Genomic DNA, 19,075 nt, shown 5'->3' on the forward strand with positions numbered 1-19,075 from the left:
CAGCTTGAAATTATACAAAACTGTTAAATTCATTTAAGAATTAAAATAGCTTTTATACATACATATACGCGTATATACTTTATAAGCTGTGGAAAGATTATTGTAGAGCCAAAAATTTCTAGTGGTCCTGCCGGAATGTACATCTTTCCACTTAGAAGTTAGGCACATTTCGCTGTACCGACAGACTGGGCCCTTGATATACATACTCGCTCAGAGAAACAAGAGAGCGATTATGCCCTTACAATATCCACATACGGTTCGATTTCGGGTCAGTGCGTCGGTAATTTCACTGCTGTTGTGGCCCGGCGCCTAGATCATTGCAACCACATGTCTATCTGTCAGTTAGAGCTGTACCATAATCTGATCATTGTTTTATTAGCTAAGAAGTGATACTTACAGATCCAAGGGCCTTAAGCCGACGCCTGGTTATCTGATGCGGAAATATATAAATAGCAACGACAGTCCTGGTTTGTTCTGCGGCTAAAGGTACTCCTCTGTAATAGGAAAAACCTTCGTATTTTCTACTGGAGGCCGTTTAGTTTAAGGCGACAACTTTAAGGACAGCTTTAAGAATATTTAATCACTTTATTGAAGGCTGTCCAGGCCCTAGAAGGAATAGGTGCTAGAATCGTGGCACCGAGGGCAAGGATCTCTGTTCCTATGGGGAAATATCTGAGCATCTTTCAAGCAGAAGTCATCTATCTATCTAAGGCTGTCCACAGCGGTTTTTTTTATATACATTTATTTTTATGAAAATAAAGTTAATGCAATTAAATGTGTTTGCAAACGCAAAATGTACTCCACACTTACTTATATGGGTGCCAGGTTATAGGGACATACCGGACAACTGTGCTGCAGACGAGCTGGCTCGGAAAGGAACCCTACTGTCTGCGATCAGCACCGCTCGTAATGCGGGCATTCCGCTATCTTCTTATAAACTCTGCCTGCAGAATAACTTCATCGAACGGGCAAAAACAAGATGGTCTGCGGTGCCCACGTGGCCGGATAGCAAGCCCCATCTGGCCTAGGTTAGATAAGCGTAGATCTTACCCTCTCTTACGTTCCGTTAACAATGCTCCGCCATGTTATTGGAGTTCTCACCGCGCACTGCCTTATAAGAACCCACGCTGCCTTATAAGAACCCACGCTGCCCGGATGGGTTTGCAGCCAAACGATTACTGTCGTAGCTGTCGGGATGAGGACGAAATCGAAAGCGTGGAGCATTCATTACCTATGCCACTGTTCCGCTTTGGTAAGGGCTCCTCGACACTCGCTTCTCCGCTATTCTTTTGAGTGTACAATTTGATTCCATTTCTGAGGTAGGAGGCGGGCCGCTAGGAGTCTCTAATACGGCATCACAATGGGCCCATGTACAGGATGACGGCAGCCAGGATAACTCAACCTAACCTACTTATAAGCTTATGTTCATGCTTTATATACATATGTGTGGTATTTATGTGTGCATTTCCANATAACTCAACCTAACCTACTTATAAGCTTATGTTCATGCTTTATATACATATGTGTGGTATTTATGTGTGCATTTCCACAGTAAAATGTATGCCGTTGGTGTTATGCCGCAATATTGATGCTCATTAAATTGTTTGGCCGCGAAAATAAATAAATTTGCTAGCGGGAATTATAGACAAATATTGACTGCCTAACATAAAAAAACAATAATAATGTTATTAATAAATGTCAACAACTATTCAAGCATAGACATAGAGCTGCTTCACGAAGCTGAGGCTTCGGAAAGCGAAGCAGCAGCACTATAGCTGCAATCGGTGTTACCAGATTTTATTTTCAAATAACTGTGAATTCCCAAAAAAAACTTAATTTCAAAAAAAAAAAAAGAAACTGTAACCTTCAAAAACGAAGAGTTTTTCGGAGTTTTAACCGTATGATTGGAAAAGGGCACACTTTTTATTCAAAAGGGGAAACTCTGCACCTTATAGCCTCTTTTTCTGTTAAAAATTTACTAAAAACACCAAAAAAGATATTTAAATTTATTCTTCCAAATCTCAAAAATTTTACAAAACTGTAATTTTCGAAAAAGTGTAAGCTTATCTAAAACACTATTATGTTCAGTTAAAAGTGTGAATATGGTAACATTGGCTACAATTCAACTGCACGATATATTGATCGGAGGTGCAAAGAGACGTAGTGGCCAAAAGTAAGTCATCGCTTCGTCCAGACAAAGATGCAGGATAGGGTGGTGCGGGGCAGAGTGTTGCCTGCAATTTACTACGACGCAGCATCGAGTTGATTAGGCAACACGACATGTCGTCCGCTTCAATCGACTGCGCGGCGGGTGGTTCAATAATTATTAATCGAAAATGCAAACAAAAGCAATAAAAATACGGCCACAGCGTTAATAAAGTTACGGGGCATTGATGTCGTAGATAGTACAAAGTAAGCTACGCACTAAATTAAGCCATGAAGCAGTCGAATGCAATAATGAATGTAATAAATATTTACATATGTACGTATGGATATGTGTATGTAGGTACATTGCGTACTTTGTATTTGGTGATTTACGTCGTTGCGGCTACATTCGCTTAAGCTGACTTTACTTGAGGCGATTTTTTGACAGACGATAATCGCTTGCAAAAGTTGATTTGCTGCCCACTTTGGGGAAAGCGACTTTTGAATCACTATTTACAGGAGCGATTTTCCTTGAGCCTTGATTTGGAATCGCCTAATTTAAATGCAGCTTAAGGTTGTAATTGCTTCCTTTTGTTGTTGCAATATATGTACATATGCATTTACATTAGACGGAAAACAATAGATTCGCCATACACCCCAGAGCTTAAAGTATAAAGCTCACCAAAAAGCATTAAAATTTTGCTAAGGACGAAATTTGATTATTCCAGTAGAATAATTAAAAAAAATAAAATTTTTTTTGCCGAATGTACATACATACACAGATGTCACCGACAATTTTTTTTAATTGCCTTGCAAAACTACTTTCGACTTCGGGGCTTACGGCGAACTTTTTATTTTGCTTGTAAGATGTGCACGGTCTACTGTACAGCACATACATATTTTTGTTAAGTGTCGTATAACGTAACTGTGCTTGCGACAATACGTCTTATGAAGCAATATCGACAGCTATGATACGAAATGATATTCCTGGCCTTCTAGTGGATTGGATCATAAGCATGTTGAAATCCAGAACTATAGTAGCGGAAATAGGAGACAGTAGGCAAGCAGTAACTAGTAGTAAGTAGTAAAGAAGGACAAACGGGGCCAGAACAAAAAATTTTGTCGGACATTCACGCAGCACTAAGGGCCTTAGACTCATTTAGAACGACATCAAGGCTTGTGGACAATTGTAAAACTCTTCTGAATAGCCTCGGAGCCCATAATAGAGTTACGCTGTGGTGGGTCTCTAGGCATGAAGGGTTTGAAGGCAACGAAAGGGCTGACTTTCTCGCAAAACGTGTCTTTCTGTGGTACATCTAGAGGATACACTGCAGAACTGCTTAGGAGTTGGGAGGAATCTCAGATTGCTGCCCCCTGCCGTAAGTCAAAGGGAATGAGACAATCAAAGAAATTCATAACTCCTTCCCGGCGGAACTCAGAAATACTCCGTGAACTCAGCCGGGAGGGTCTTAGGACTCTCGCAGGCTACCTGACAGGACAGTGCAAGTTAAGGTACCATCTGAACAAAATGGGGCTTTCTGTAGAGACGGACTGCAGGTTCTGCGGGCTGGCGGAGGAAACCTCAGAGCACATTCTGTGTGACTGCCCGCGTATCATGAATAGCAGACTGATGCACCTTGGGCAACGATTGTCTTCTCCATCCAAGATTTGGAACACGGCACCCTCCAATGTGCTTAATTTCTTGAATAGCCTAAGTTTGGAGTGACTACAAATAGGGTTTAGCACAATAGATCTTTTAGGTCACAGCGCGAGTATACCCGACGCACTAATAATAATAATATCACTTTATTATCAGTACATACTTGTACATAGTACATATGTATGAATATACTCAAGTAATTTAATTATGTGTAATACTAGTAAATATACATACATACATACATATGTACCTATGAACATAATAGGTAGTTGGTATGTATATATGTATATTAATTTGTTAAGTCTTTGTTATTCCCGCCTCTTAATTCAAATCAATTGATATGCCGCACCAATCAACCACTTTTAATTTGAAATATTGCTTTAAAATTGGCTGCCATTACAGCGAGCAAATGACTGAGTGAGTGAGTTGCATATACATACATATATATGTACAAATATATATATGTAAATGTGATGCTTCGTAGCCAGTGTTGCCAGTTTAACCGTTCAGCGGCCTGTTTAGCTGGACAAAATTGGGTTTGGCCGGCAGCCGTTTTCCAATTTTTGATGGGATGGGAACAAACTCCTTCCCCGACACTCCCAATAAAACCATAACCCCCACAACTTCACAAAATCTTCCTTAAAAACGATGTTTGAAATATGCACTTTTAATGTTTTATTAAGACGAAAACGAACAGCAAAGCAAAAAAAAATAATAATCGGAAGATGACAGATCTGGAATTTTCTTCCATTAACATTGCAGAAGTTGCAGACATGAGGAAGAGGATAACCACAATCCTACGCTTTATAAGAGCTTCAAAATAGTTCCATGCAAAATAGTTTCACAGTGGCATCACAATGGACTTTCAAGGTATAACTGAGTTGATCTTTTCAACTGACTGCCTAACCTAACCTAAAAGTGGATAGAGTAACGACTATTTTTAAATATAGCACTTTTATTTTTTATATGGTGGTCAGAGGAAGGTTACCATTATTTTAAATTAGTGTATTCGCATTAGTTTCGATAATAGTTTCCACCTAGCCATAATTTGGTTTGGATGTCCATAGCTTAATATCAGTGAATTGGCATTCCTTACAGGAAATTGAAACGCATCTGGATACATTAATATTATAAATGACTATTTGAAGGCCTCGTTAGTGACACTGCGCTATGCTGCAGAGTAGAGATCGTAAGTAAAACTTTTAGCTTTAAATACTCGTAATAACATTACCAAGAATATTGAAGCCCTTTTCGCCTTTCTGTTGAACACAGGTTTCGGAATATTTGAGTCGAATGAACAAAGGGACTCTAGGAAATATTAGAAGGAATCGGAGAAGTACCTGAATTTTCCGCATGTAACATTTATGGACATAAATAAAGAAAAAAAAAACGAAAAATTGGCATGATCGATTTATTTTAAAGCATACCTCCCAAATAAACCTAACCTCAAAAACGTCTTAAAAATGCCATAAAAAGTGCAGCCTACCACCAATACAAACCTAAGCTTCTAAACGCCTTAAAAATGCCGCAAAAGGCGGGCCGATAAACATATCATTCCAAAATTTTCGCCACATGTTAGCAATAATATTATAACTAAACATCCAAAAAATGGGAGCAAACGGTTTATTTTAATACAAACCTCCAATGTAAATTTAACACCAAAAAACGCCTTAAAAATACGATAAATGCCATCACTACTATATGAGGTTACACTAAAAGTCGCAAATATGCGCAACATGCAGGTATTTCATTTTTTTTTTTTTTTTGTAGTAAGAAAGCGAAAGAAGATGAAGAAAACATAGTTGTTGTCCATCGAAAGTGTCAAAGCATTAATAAAGAGTAATTTTACTTATAGACATTTATAAAAATATTTGGTCGATTGCCCTGGTTTTTTTCTCTTTTGTCTAGTGAGTTCTTTATTTTCATATGAACCTACAATAAAAACGAAATTTATAACAAACACATCTCAAGTTTTAGTTGAATAAATATCTTCTAACTTTTGTGGCTTTTATTTTGCATAAAACTGTCAATTTCGTACAAACTTATAACACATTTTATTATGCAAATATCCTTTTGTTAGGCTACAGCATTCAAATATACAAATTGAATATTCAAAAATTTTAATTTTTTTCCCCCCAGTACCAGTGTGTCAGCAAGAATTTCAACTGTTATAAAAGCACATGCGAGTACACTAAATGTTGTTTAAAATTTGCAAGTGTCATTTAAAATATTATTTTACCATTTTCAATAGAATATGAATAAGAAAATGTATTACTCATACGCCATGTTGCACAAATATCGTTTTTGGGATGTTGTACTAATTCAAAACACTTTTATTGAAATTGTCCTATATTCTACAATATTCCCAGAGAAATAGTGTTGGTAACCAAGGCACATTGAACAGGTAGTATCAGTCTAGCAGCTGATTTGATTTAATTTTTTTTTTTCAAATTTATTGGTCTCGAAAGTGTCAAATATATTTAATTTCTTCTCACAAAAATTCTAAATTGATAAAATCTATCTTTCCCATACAAAACGAGCGATTGAATAGCAGCTTTTGGAATGCTCGCCCAACTCAGCAGCATAACCGCTGATTACGGGGTCTGGCAAAGGATGGATCAATGCTTTGAGAAGCGAAAAAATTTACTAAAAAAGAAAGTTGCAACAATTTTCATTTTTCCTATTTAAATTCTTTATTTTTTATTTTTATTTGTATTTCACAAGGCACGCTTTGATTTAGAAGAAAAAAATCAGAACAGTTTTTGACACTTTCGATACCAGAAGCAACAACAAAATATGTACACGCAAATGTTGTTTTTTTGCTCTAATGCTACCACCTGATTAATATGCCTTGGTTGGTAACCATTATAAAGCCACTACTGTGATCAGCTGTAAATTACCGTTTATATTATCAATCGATGTACATCAAAATTTGTGTTCTGAAAGTATGCCTAAATCCACAAATTATTTTTTAGGGCTCTGAATTCTCAGCAACTTGAAATTAGCTCGAAAATTTAACGAGCTACAAAACTGCATACCCAAAATTTTTCTAAAAATTCTAAATAAGTTTAAAATTTTTTGTTTGGCTTTGTAAAATTTTTTTTTTATAGATAAGTCAGCACCGATGAGATAGATTACAATATTGCTAATTGTAAACATAGAATCAAATCAAAAACAATAATCAATAGCGCATTATTACAATCAAAATACGCACAAATATATAACGGGTGATTTTTTTGAGGTTAGGATTTTCATGCATTAGTATTTGACAGATCACGTGGGATTTCAGACATGGTGTCAAAGAGAAAGATGCTCAGTATGCTTTGACATTTCATCATGAATAGACTTACTAACGAGCAACGCTTGCAAATCATTGAATTTTATTACCAAAATCAGTGTTCGGTTCGCTTTACGTCCGATTTATGGTCTACATAATCGACCAAGTGAGCAAACAATTAATGCGATTGTGACCAAGTTTCGCACTCAGTTTACTTTATTGGACATTAAACCAACCACACGAATGCGTACAGTGCGTACAGAAGAGAATATTGCGTCTGTTTCTGAGAGTGTTGCTGAAGACCGTGAAATGTCGATTCGTCGCCGTTCGCAGCAATTGGGTTTGCGAAACACATTTCGAACCGAACACTGATTTTGGTAATAAAATTCAATGATTTGCAAGCGTTGCTCGTTAGTAAGTCTATTCATGATGAAATGTCAAAGCATACTGAGCATCTTTCTCTTTGACACCATGTCTGAAATCCCACGTGATCTGTCAAATACTAATGCATGAAAATCCTAACCTCAAAAAAATCACCCGTTAGTAGATGTATGTATGTATGTACATACAGAAGCATGTTTTAAATACATACATATGCTGTCATTTTGAGTTTAACATTTTACATGACTGTAATGGGTGGCGATATTGTGGATGTTGTTGTTATTGTTGGTGCTAAGAAAGCAAATGGCTGCCGACTATGCGACGCCCCACGAAAAAGAAGCAGCTCATTTAAAGATACATACATATGTATGTATGTATGTCTGTATGCATGTATAATACTTAATGTGAAAAATAATAAAATGAAACGCCGCACAACTGAAATAACAACAACCAATTGTACATACATACATACATACGTACAGCAGGAGTAAAGCAAATACATACATGACTGTACGCAAGTATGTATGTATGTATTTATGTATGTATGCGCGTACTTGTTGTTATCAAGAAATATGGTGAGCACTTGTCGACAATAAACGCACACTTGCATACATATGTACATATGTATATTTGTAGGAATGTAAACGTGTAACTACACATGGATGTACAATAAAAATATCTTTGCAACTAAAATCACACGCTCGTTCACTGATGAGGCATAGTGGCAGAATTAAATCAAAACATCCAACCTCAACATCAACAACACCAACAAAAATAAATATCTACATGTGCACTTACTTACTACATATACATATGTATGTATATCAGCATAATAACAACAACAAGTGCTTACCGCAACGCGACAAAAAGCGATTGCTGACTGATGGCGAACAGCAACTATTTAGGCGGCTAACAGCGATATACATATGTATAAGCAATTGTATACACATGAACATAAAAACAACATATGTACATACATACATACATATATAAATAGTCGATCGTCTAGGCAGGCAAGTAGCCAATCAGCACGGGCCAATAAATATACATATCACTACTACTACAGCCCCACTAACAGCTACATTTTATATGTATGTATAGGATATCTTCGTCCATATATTTATATGTATGCATGTATGTACATTTGTGCTACCTCCCACCTGCACCTGATCGCGACACCTAACTACATAAGTAGACAGTCAAGCAAAGTGCTATGGATTTCAAACGGAAGCTCAAGCCTGAATGCGACTTTGATTTGCTTGTAAGTACTATGTAAGTATGTAGTAGTACGTATGCTGATGTGCGCACATCTAAACATACTATGGTATCAATGTATGTATGTATGTATAATACAAATTCAAATGGCGTTGTTTAATTTCCTTGTAATACATATTGCGAGAGACTTTTACGATTGAGGCAAGTGATCTCGTGGGGCGTGAACAACTCACCTTGTATTTCCACATTTCTTTTTTATACCCGAGCGCTTTATTATTATATATTATATATTTATTATTATTAACTTTTTTATTAAGTCTGACTGTCCGTCTGCGCACACGAAAACTCGAGCAAAAATTGAAATACCTATATCAACGAAATTTGGTTCGCATATTTTTCTAGGACTAAGGACAGACGGTATTGATTGAAATCGGTAGTGTGCAGAATTTACAATAACCACTAAGCAAAATATGAAATTCTTAAACATTTTTGGTAAATGGGTGTGCCACCGCCCACTTATGACTATTAAAACTCATTAAAATTATTGCGCTTGGTATAGAAAACTTAAAACGAGTATATACTTCACATATAACGGAAAATTTCAGAATATTCTCGTACAAATTCAAACATCCACGGAAAAAATGCACTCTTAAAATATGGGGTTTTTCGATTTACAAAGCAGTCAACAATTTTATTATACATACATACATAAGAAGAAGAGACAGATGATATATTAATGAAGTTGAGAAAGGAACAAATTTTTCATCGATGCACCTGAAATATCGATTTTTTTCCAATAATATTTATGAGAAAATTTATAAAAAGGCTGTAATCGGTGGACTAGTTTCGGGAAAATTTGGGGTATTCTTTTGAACTAGAAAAAAATCTAGAAAATCCAGAAAATTGTAAAAATTTTTATAAAATATTTTCTTCAAGTTTCGATTTTTCCCAGGTTTTAGGAATGTATGTGGTCCGCCCAAATCGAATTCAGCGCCAGACTGTTAACGCTTCAATTCCCAGTGTTACCTGGAGACTATCATACATTTTTTTTTTACCAGACGGCGATTTTTTTTGTGACCCAAAAAATCATCGAAGCACGTAAACTTAATTTTGGGTCGTAGATTACGGCCCTGTATACCGTTTTTCTAGATCAGGTCATTCTCGTAGTTTGCATTGTGAATGAAAAAAAAATAAAATTTTTACAGGGAAAACAAATTGAGAATAAAGGTTTACATTCTTTTGATTTGTGTTAAAGCCTGTTCTTTTACAAAAACATTAAGCTATCAACGAAGAAAATTGATTGATAAATAATATTTTAAATGGTCAAATGAAAATGCATAATATTTTTTTTTTTATGAAATTTGATTAGGAAAGAATGTTACTCATACGCCACGTATGAATTATTGATAAAATCATAAATTTCGCTTGATTATTATACTTAACAGTCAAAATATGCTGTGCCATAAGTGGGATACACTGTGCATTCTATTACAAAGAGCAATGACTAAAGTATTGTCCGACTATACGTCTTGCAAATTGACGAAACTATTGATGAAACTATCGAAGGGATGAACGCCGAAGAAGACCCAGACGATATTATTATATTTCCTCCGGATGGAGATGAAAACGAAGCTGACATTCTGCGTCTTTCTAGTCGCATGCTTCGGTCTCCAGTATAATTACAAAGTATACCCCTTGGCTCTGAAGAAAACTACTACGAGGAAGAAGAAATCGACGTTCCGGCACAGAAAATTAAAAAAAAGAAATTACCATAAAAAAACTGGCACAACAACACTTTACTTCGTGCGGTAGAGGATACTGCGACGAAGAAGTTTCTATAAACTTACAAGAAGACCATTGCAAGTTTGGAACTGCTGTTGAAATTATAACAAGTCTAGAGGTGAAATTATTGCCGCTAAGTGGCATGTCACAAAAGTCGATCGAATTGGATTTATAAATAAAAAATGGTCAAACTTTCAAGTGAATTGCCTAAGGATATGGGTGGATTTGACCGTTTTGACGAAAATATTGGGTCAGTGAGAGTAGGTCGTAGTTCTTCGTGGCAAGAAGTGGTGGTTCCCTTTGGATTCTAAAAAGGAAAACAGTTAATAACTTGAACTGCTGTGGTTTTCGAAGAATAATAATAAGTATTTAATTTACTACATAGTTATGTATGTATGCATTTAATTTTTCTCTTTTTTTATAAATATGTAAATGTTTTTGCAAAAGAAAAAAAAAAATGCACGAATAGTTTACACAAAGCCCAGTGTCACCTGTAGGTACATTTTTATATATATATATATTAGGGATATTTTTTGCGCATATCATGGGTACTTATTCTATTTATTTAGTAAGAGAAAGGGATTTCTTTAACTTAAAATTCTCTTAAACACATATAAAAATATTCCTTGCATGAATTTCAATTTCCTGTTTTACCACTCACAAGTGTTCGTACTAGGGATGTTGCGAATGTCATATTTTGTAGTCTAAAGTTCAAAAGGGGCGTATATAAGGCCGGCTGCACTGAACAGTAGTAGTAGTAGTTTGCCACCAATAGAGAGGATTTTCACCGAGATTAGCTCGTTTTCTTTAAGATAGGCCTTCAATTGAGCTTTAATTTCACATGTCTTAATGTCTCCAGATTCCACATCCGAGCCTTCGCTTTCGGTAGAGGAATCTAAAATTATTTCTAGGTTGCTAATAAGACTTTTTTGCAAAACATTCGTATCATTTGATGCGAATGCGAATTTCGAATGCGAATGTGTGAAATGTAAATATTCGCAACATCCCTGGGTCACCCTGTTGACGTATTGACGCATCAGCTCAACTGCTATGAATGAATTTAAACTAAATATTTAGTAAATGAATTTAAATTCAAATTACATATTCGTTTGTTATTCTTACACTTAGCGGCAGCTTAAGATGTTTTGTGCTGTTTTTCAGTTTTAGTAATTTTACTACATTTTTATGCTTATTTTATGCTCGAAAAGGTGACGAAAAGTTCAACACAAAGCATGATTTTTTCAGCCGTAAATCGCCTGAACAAAAAATTACAAAAAAAATGTAAAATACAAAACGGAAACATAAAAATTTGAGCTTAACTCAATTAGACTTTTACATACATACATATTTGGGCGGAATTTTATTTGACTTTTATGCTTGATTTCATCAAAGTTGGTCAAGTGCAATTTGTTTTGATTGGGTTTTACGACATAGGCCTAAATATGGTTGTTGCCTTAGGTAAAAGATTGTGCGGTTATTTACCCTTATATACATACATTCATATATGTATGTATGCCACTAATACATCTACAGGAGCTTATGTATGTAGGCGCAAATAAATTGAGGCCGAGTTTACGCTTTTCTTTCTACAACTTATTTATTATCAAAGTTGTGAAAAGTAGGGTTCGTGATAGTTTTTTTTTCTGCTCATTGGCAATTCTTAAAAGTAATTTCTACATTTGTTTTGCATTTCAAATACGCAGCGTTAAACAAAAAAATTGGGAAACATTTTTGCTTTCAAACTTACCAGTCTCGTTGCGGCCCAGGGCCAACGGCGACGTGCGGATGCCATTTCTGGCCGATGCTGAGGCAGCAGCTGTGGCAATTGCATTTGATGTTTGTGCATTTATCGATGGCAGAAAGAGCGATAGGAACGATAGGACAATCAGTAGCATATACAAGAATGATAGATTTGGCATTTTGAAGTAGCGCAAATGTTGCAATTGCAATCGAAGTGATGCGCAATTGCTTGCTTTGAGGTGATGTTGCGCTAGTATATCCTTTTGTTGTTGTTGTTGTTGTTGTTGGGTTCGTTGTTGCTGCTGCGCAAGCAAACTGATGTGCTGATGTGATGCTGACATTGACGTTAATGGCATTAAATTGTAGTGATGTGCTTGTTGTAATATCTGTTGTGGCTGTTGTTGTTGTTGTTGTTGTTGTTGTTGTTGTTGTACTATGCGGTGGTGCATGTGATGTTGCAATTGCGAGCATTCATTCTTACTAAACTTACTATTGCTAGAACTATGGTTGTTGGCGTTTATGTATTGTTGTTGTTGTTTTTGTTTGTGTGATGCATTAAATATATTTGTGGCATTATTGTTACTATTATTAATTGTAATATTATCATTATTGTAGTAGGAATTACAGCGAATTTGTTTCATCAGTCTTAAAAGTGGAGGACGTTGTTGTTGTGGTTGTTGTTGCTGCTGCTGCTGCTGCTGCTGCTGCTGCAGTGGCAGTGGCAGTTGTTGCTTTTGTTTCTGTTGTCTTTTATTGGATTTCGTTTTCGTATTACTATTAGNGTGGAGGACGTTGTTGTTGTGGTTGTTGTTGCTGCTGCTGCTGCTGCTGCAGTGGCAGTGGCAGTTGTTGCTTTTGTTTCTGTTGTCTTTTATTGGATTTCGTTTTCGTATTACTGTTATTACTATTTCTATTGCTATTGCTACTATTACTATTCGTCGTATGTTTGTTGTTGTTGCTGTTGCTGTTGCTGTTGCTGTTATCTTTGTGTAGAAAACTATTGAGTCGCTGGCAGATGGGTCGTAAAAGTTGCACTTGAATCCACAGCAACAACAATTGAAACGTACGCAACGTTCTGTCGATGGGCCTAGGCGCAGGCGCATATAAACTCGTTGTTGTTGTTGTTGTTGTTGCTGTTGCCACTGCCGTAACAGCTGTTTTGGTTGTAGTTAGCATATTTTGGCGTTGCTCGATGAATTTTGTACCGGCGGCGAGTGCTGGTAATGATGATGATGATGTTGATGTTGATGTTGTTGTTGGTGGTGTTGCTGATACTGTTGCTGTTGTTGCAAATGATTGTGCTGGTGATGCTGGTGATGCGGGCGATTCGGACGCTGTTGTCAAATCTAAATCANGGTGTTGCTGATACTGTTGCTGTTGTTGCAAATGATTGTGCTGGTGATGCGGGCGATTCGGACGCTGCTGTCAAATCTAAATCGATGCTTGTTGTTGCAACCTCCATTGGTGATGTATTTGTTGTTGAATTTGTTGTTGCTTTTGAAAAGTGTAATGCTGTTGCAGCTGTGTTAGGTGTTTGTGGCACGTTGCACGTGGCCCAATGCGTCCGCCGTCGACAGCTGCAACACACAGTTGCAGTTGTTGCCACTTCAGAAGTAGGATGCGTGCATTGTTGCATTACCGGCTGCCGCTGCTGTGACTCTGGCGCAGATGTGGCACAGCTCGTCAGCTTTGTTGCATACTGCTCGGCTGGTGTGCAGCGGTCTTCGGCCAAAAGTGCCGCTCGCTGAGCGCCGCAATCACACTCGTTTGGTTGCCATTTGCGTCCTTCGGTAGCAGCTGCGATCGCACCAAGTTGACAGTCACACGCTGTTGTTGCACATGTTGGTGTTGCCACTTCCACCGCTGCTGCACTAACGATTTGCTGCCATACGCCACTGTCGCGCTGACAACAGCTGCTCCGCAAGCTTTGGCCATATTTGGCTGGCGCTTTCCGCGTGCTGCTGCTGCTGCTGGCTGCCGATGTTGCTGCAAAAGTGCTGCAACAACGCGTGCAACATTCCTCCACTCGCTGACGACAAATGACGCACACATTTTGCCGCGTAGCTGCGCTTTCCTCAGCCAAGGCCAATTCGGCAGCTGACATTTGCTGTGATGTGATTGCCGCTACTGTTGCCGCCTCCATTCCTCTGCCATTCGCTCTGTGATGATCGCTCAGGCGTTCTCCTCCGCCGGTGTCTGTAGCATTTTGCATGCGTTGCGCCGCCGCTGCTGCTGCCGACCGTCGCCGACTACGTAGCGCATAAGTGGCCACCGTTTGGCTTACTGAGCGTGCCACATCGTCGTAACGTTGCCTTTGCACGGCCACGCGGCTGCTGTGGCTGTAGCTGTGGCGTTGTCCGCCTTTATTACTCAATCCCTCGCAATTAACGTCCATTTTCGCTAAACAATTTACGATTAACTTTTGGCATGAGCTTACATTAGTGCGGGAAAACCGCCTTTTCAAGTTAAAAAAATTTTTTTTTTTTAAATTTTTCTCAACCTTTTTGCTGTGGTTAGTTTTAATTATTAATGGGAGGCTCTGTGGTTGGTTTTCTAGGTTGTTGTTGTTGGTTTTTATTTAGCTTTTTGCCTTACGTCATGTTCCGATCGATGGCCTCATTATTTTCCTTGGTTTTGTTATTTGGATGGAATTTGGCATTTTTCGCACAAAATATAAAACTCCGCTGAAAAAAGAGTAAGAAGAAGAAAGAAAAAAACTATTAATAACCAATTTAACTAAGTAGAGCATGGATTTTTTTTATTCATATATATGTACTTATTTTTAGTCACTGACATGTAGCTGAAATACATATAAATGGTGAATATCGCTATTATTATTTTTTTTTGGGGTTATTTACATAAAAAAGTAGCTGAGCCATATCGTACCGTAATACGCCTTCTGCCAAGGTACCAAAACACCGGCAACTTTGTTATACAACAAACGTTAATTATGTTGTAGGTATTTACGTTCATTGACCATAGAGTTCAAGAAGACTTGCTTGGCTACCAAGCGCACGTTAATTATTTTGCTCACCCATCTGTACCTCCTATTAAATTTTCCAACACGTCCACATAAAATAACCTTATACCGCGTCCGCCGACGACGTGGCCGACGTCATCAAAGCAAGAAACACCCAGCTGGCACAGCTCAAACAGAACCTGATCATGCGTAGTGCCAGTGGATGGATGAGCGATCACGGTCTGCAATTGGCTACGGCCAAAACAGAGATCGTACTGCTCACCAAGAAGTGGATCCCAACAATTATAAACATGATGGTCGGGCCTCAGCTTAGGACAACTTGTAGGTCCACAAAATACCTATTTTTGAGGCTAGCCAATAAACTCACATTCTGGGAGCACATTCATGGGGTATATGAAAAGCCGCGCAGAGCACGGTGAATCTAAGCCGTCTGATGGCGAATGTGAGCGGCCCGAAATCATGCCGTAGGAAGCTTTTGATGGCAGCAGTCCAGTTGGTGCTCTTGTACGGAGCAGAAATATTTGGATATATATATTAAAAGTCAAAAAGTACCGGATTAAAATTTATTCGCTCCAACGCNGGAACGTGAGTACGAAAGGTCGATGAACGCACATCCTGATAGCCCACGTTCAGACATGGTTGAAACGACCGCACGGGGAAGTCGATTGCGACCTGACGCAATTCCCTACCGGTGGGAGTTTGGGTTTGAGTGGGTAGCCCAACACACGCTTCGGTGGGAGTCCCACACTCGGGGAAGGTAGTTTAGAGACTAGCGCCCCCAGCCAGTGGATAAAGCATTTTCTACCGTAGCCTCAATTAAGTTAAAAGAGAGTTGCGTCTCCAATCGGTTCTAAAGTAGATGAAGGGTTGAATAATTCTTCAAGCGTAGTTCGGTTTTCTTATGCAATTCTAAGGGTTGACTTAAAGAAATTATGCAAAAGCTGGCAGGGAATTGGATGCATGTGCGCTAAGTAAAGAGTATATCTCAACAAGTAAAGGGAAAATCAGATTAATCACATGACAAACTTTTGTTGACTTGTAAAAGGGATTATTTGCAATTTTCAAAGGTATATGTAACTATGTATGTTGGTTGTGATGAAATTCCCCACTTAAATAAATTCAAACGCAAAAAACCTCGCACATTACATCAGCGTTAGCGGCTGTGGGAAAATGAAAACAAAAAATTAAATAATTTCATACTTATTATGTATGGAAGATAGCAAACCTACAATCAGGTAGAGCTACAGGTACAGGTACAATTCATAAGCTCACGTGAATTTTCTACTATTTACATATACTTATGAACATAGTTTACAAGTACAGTTACTAATATTTGTGTGTGATAAATATTTATTCGCGTTCAGCAGCCAGACGAGAATGATATTGATATTAAAGGAAAAAGCGCGCCAATATAAAAAGTGTCTGTCATTGTGACGTTTGAACGCGCTCGGATGCACTTCAATTTATTCCCAGCGTAGAGAGTAGCGGCACTCTCTGCCCATTCCATTAGACGTACGAACAACAATAACAGCCAAATGACTTGGCAGTGACGGAGAAGCAGACTGTGGTGTTGGCATTCCGTTACTATTCTTGCCATACAAATTATTAGCCACCCACTGGCCTGCTGCTCTCCAGAGCAATTCAGCAGCGATATCAGGCATTCTGGTTTTTACGTCAAAACAATTTACGGCATATTTCTCGCCTGGTCGGGCAGCTGGCATCGGAGGTTAGGGCGGAAGCGGGTAGGGAGTATCTACATTTATAAATTTGCTAATGAGCGTCAGTAGCAAAAGGGCTGGGGCTGTCAAGTGTAAAGTGGAAATGAGTAAAATGTATGCCGTATTGCTTGGCTGGCTGGTGAAGTGGCTGATAATGGATGGAGTGAAAGGGATTATTGCCGTAAAATGTGAGTATACAGTAATGGGCATTAGTCAAGGCAGCAATAGCAATAAAACTCGAAGCGTAAATATTAACAATAACAAATGGACGTAGATGTGCAAAAAATGTGGCATTTATTGCAATGCAAATTACGCGCATGAAGAGACGTCAGCATGGCGGCGCATGAGTTTGCATTTTACGTACATACGTAGCGTCACTGATGCTGCTGCTCTCATACCGCCCACCGCCCGCCGTACATCGTCCATACGACAACGCCAACGCGCTCTCAACACCAATTCCACTTCCACTTCACTTTCCAAAGTAGTGCAGCGGAAGGCGGCGCGGTATAAAAACTATTTCGATTTGTTTTTTCCGGTGGTGTTTCAGCGTCAAGCGCCGTCGCGTCGTATTTGTTCTTGTAGTAGTCGTAGTGATAATGTTTGTTTTTGTTTTTGTTTTTGCTTATTTGTACGTGCTTGCCATTGTTGGCTACTTAGTTTCATTCATGGTTTGTCAACTCAGACATGCCAACCCGAACACGTCAAATGCAATAAATGGCAAATAGTGAAAAAATGCAAAAGGGGGAATACATTTTACTAGAAAAACGATAAACGAGCTATAAACGGCATCGATGACATAACTGTCTGTATTCGCATGTGTGTGCGCGAGTGAGTAGGCTTTGTGGTTGACTTGACTGGCTGGCGCCTGCTGAGTCAAAAACAATGCCGCCAACGCCAAACGTCAACCTGAATGCTATTATTTTATTTGCAAAAATAATGCAACAAAAACAAAAATCTGCATCGTTGTTACCTTTTGCTCTTATGAGGCGATACACATTATTTACTGTTATTTTTTTAACCTTTACTAACTACTGTCGTGGTTGAGTTTTTCGCCTTTGTCATTTCATTGATGACGTTTTGTCCAGCTGTTGGCTTTCAACTGCTCTGATAAATCACTGATTGGCGCTTAAAAGCAGCTGCCGAAATACTAACTTTGTTAGGTGGGCGTTGATATTTACGGCGTTTTGTAGCATTGCTTGTGGTTAAGTGTTCGTTTGTGTGGTAGTAACGGAAGCCGGAAGACAGACAAGTCGTTACAATGAAATCAGTATTAGGCTAAGAGTACATACGTATCAACTCTTATTGGTTTAAGCAAATGTTGTGCTGTAGCACAAAATTAGTCACAAAATTAGTCATAAATGAAAACCTTATTCTTGCTCTTATAATTATCGCTTCAAATTCCAACAACTCAAATTTTGTCTCTAATAGGGGATATTCTCAAATGCCCAGCATGCTTATGTATATGAGAGGCAAATGAGCCGAAGGTTAGAGTTAGAGCTTTTGCTTGGGCGCGGTGTTTTTCTAGATATGCTCGTAGCTGGAGTATTCAGCAATATGTCAAAGTGGGTTGGTTACTATTCCGACCATATAACTAGAAATAGAATCAATTGAAAAGATGTATGTATGTATGAATCGCTATAAATCGCAAATCTTCGTCAGACATATCGTAGCAGAATTATTGGAGAAAATTTATTTAAATATGGAAGAAAATACGTAACAGCCCTGACGAAAAAAAAATCCTCCGAAATTTTGGCTGCAAAATTGAATTCCCGAAAATTTTTAAAGAATTCTAATCGAAAATTTTGAAATTTTGATGTGAATTTTTTGAAGTTCGATTAGTTTTTGAGAAATTTGTGCAACCTTTGAAACTTTTATTTGTGTGATTTCTGTTATAAATTGATTTAAATTTTAAATAAGCATAAATTGCAAGCAAAATACATAATTTTGAATTTTGGTGCTATATTTTTGACGATCGCTGTATTTAATATTTTGGACGTGCACGGATCAAGATAAATAATACATTTCGATAAAATTTGAACATTGTATTCTCCAAAAAATGACAATAATTTCATTGGAGTAGGTTATATAAGGAAATTGATGCGGGTTCGATCCTTGCTCAAGTCTAGGTAAAGAAGTCTGATGAGGACGATCTACGAAATAGCAGCTATAACTTCTAC

At 38.0% G+C, this 19,075-nt stretch overlaps 1 protein-coding gene across 1 annotated transcript in view; it reads right to left on the bottom strand.

Annotated features, from left to right (window-relative positions):
* Positions 1–14,910, bottom strand: part of LOC108365447 (serine-rich adhesin for platelets-like) — a 16,430-nt gene extending 1,520 nt beyond the window's left edge. The window contains exons 1-3 of the mRNA XM_017619477.1: positions 13,640–14,910; positions 13,102–13,554; positions 12,208–12,980 (exon numbers count right to left, since the gene is read on the bottom strand). Of these exons, the coding sequence (XP_017474966.1) occupies positions 12,208–12,980; positions 13,102–13,554; positions 13,640–14,595 (2,182 nt within the window). The 5' untranslated portion in view covers positions 14,596–14,910. The remainder of the gene's footprint in view (positions 1–12,207; positions 12,981–13,101; positions 13,555–13,639) is intronic.
* Positions 14,911–19,075: the final 4,165 nt, after the last annotated feature.

Source organism: Rhagoletis zephyria, unplaced genomic scaffold, assembly GCF_001687245.7.
Source record: "Rhagoletis zephyria isolate East Lansing unplaced genomic scaffold, Rhagoletis_zephyria_1.1 Rzeph_scaffold_01874, whole genome shotgun sequence".
Taxonomy (NCBI): Eukaryota; Metazoa; Arthropoda; class Insecta; order Diptera; family Tephritidae; genus Rhagoletis; species Rhagoletis zephyria.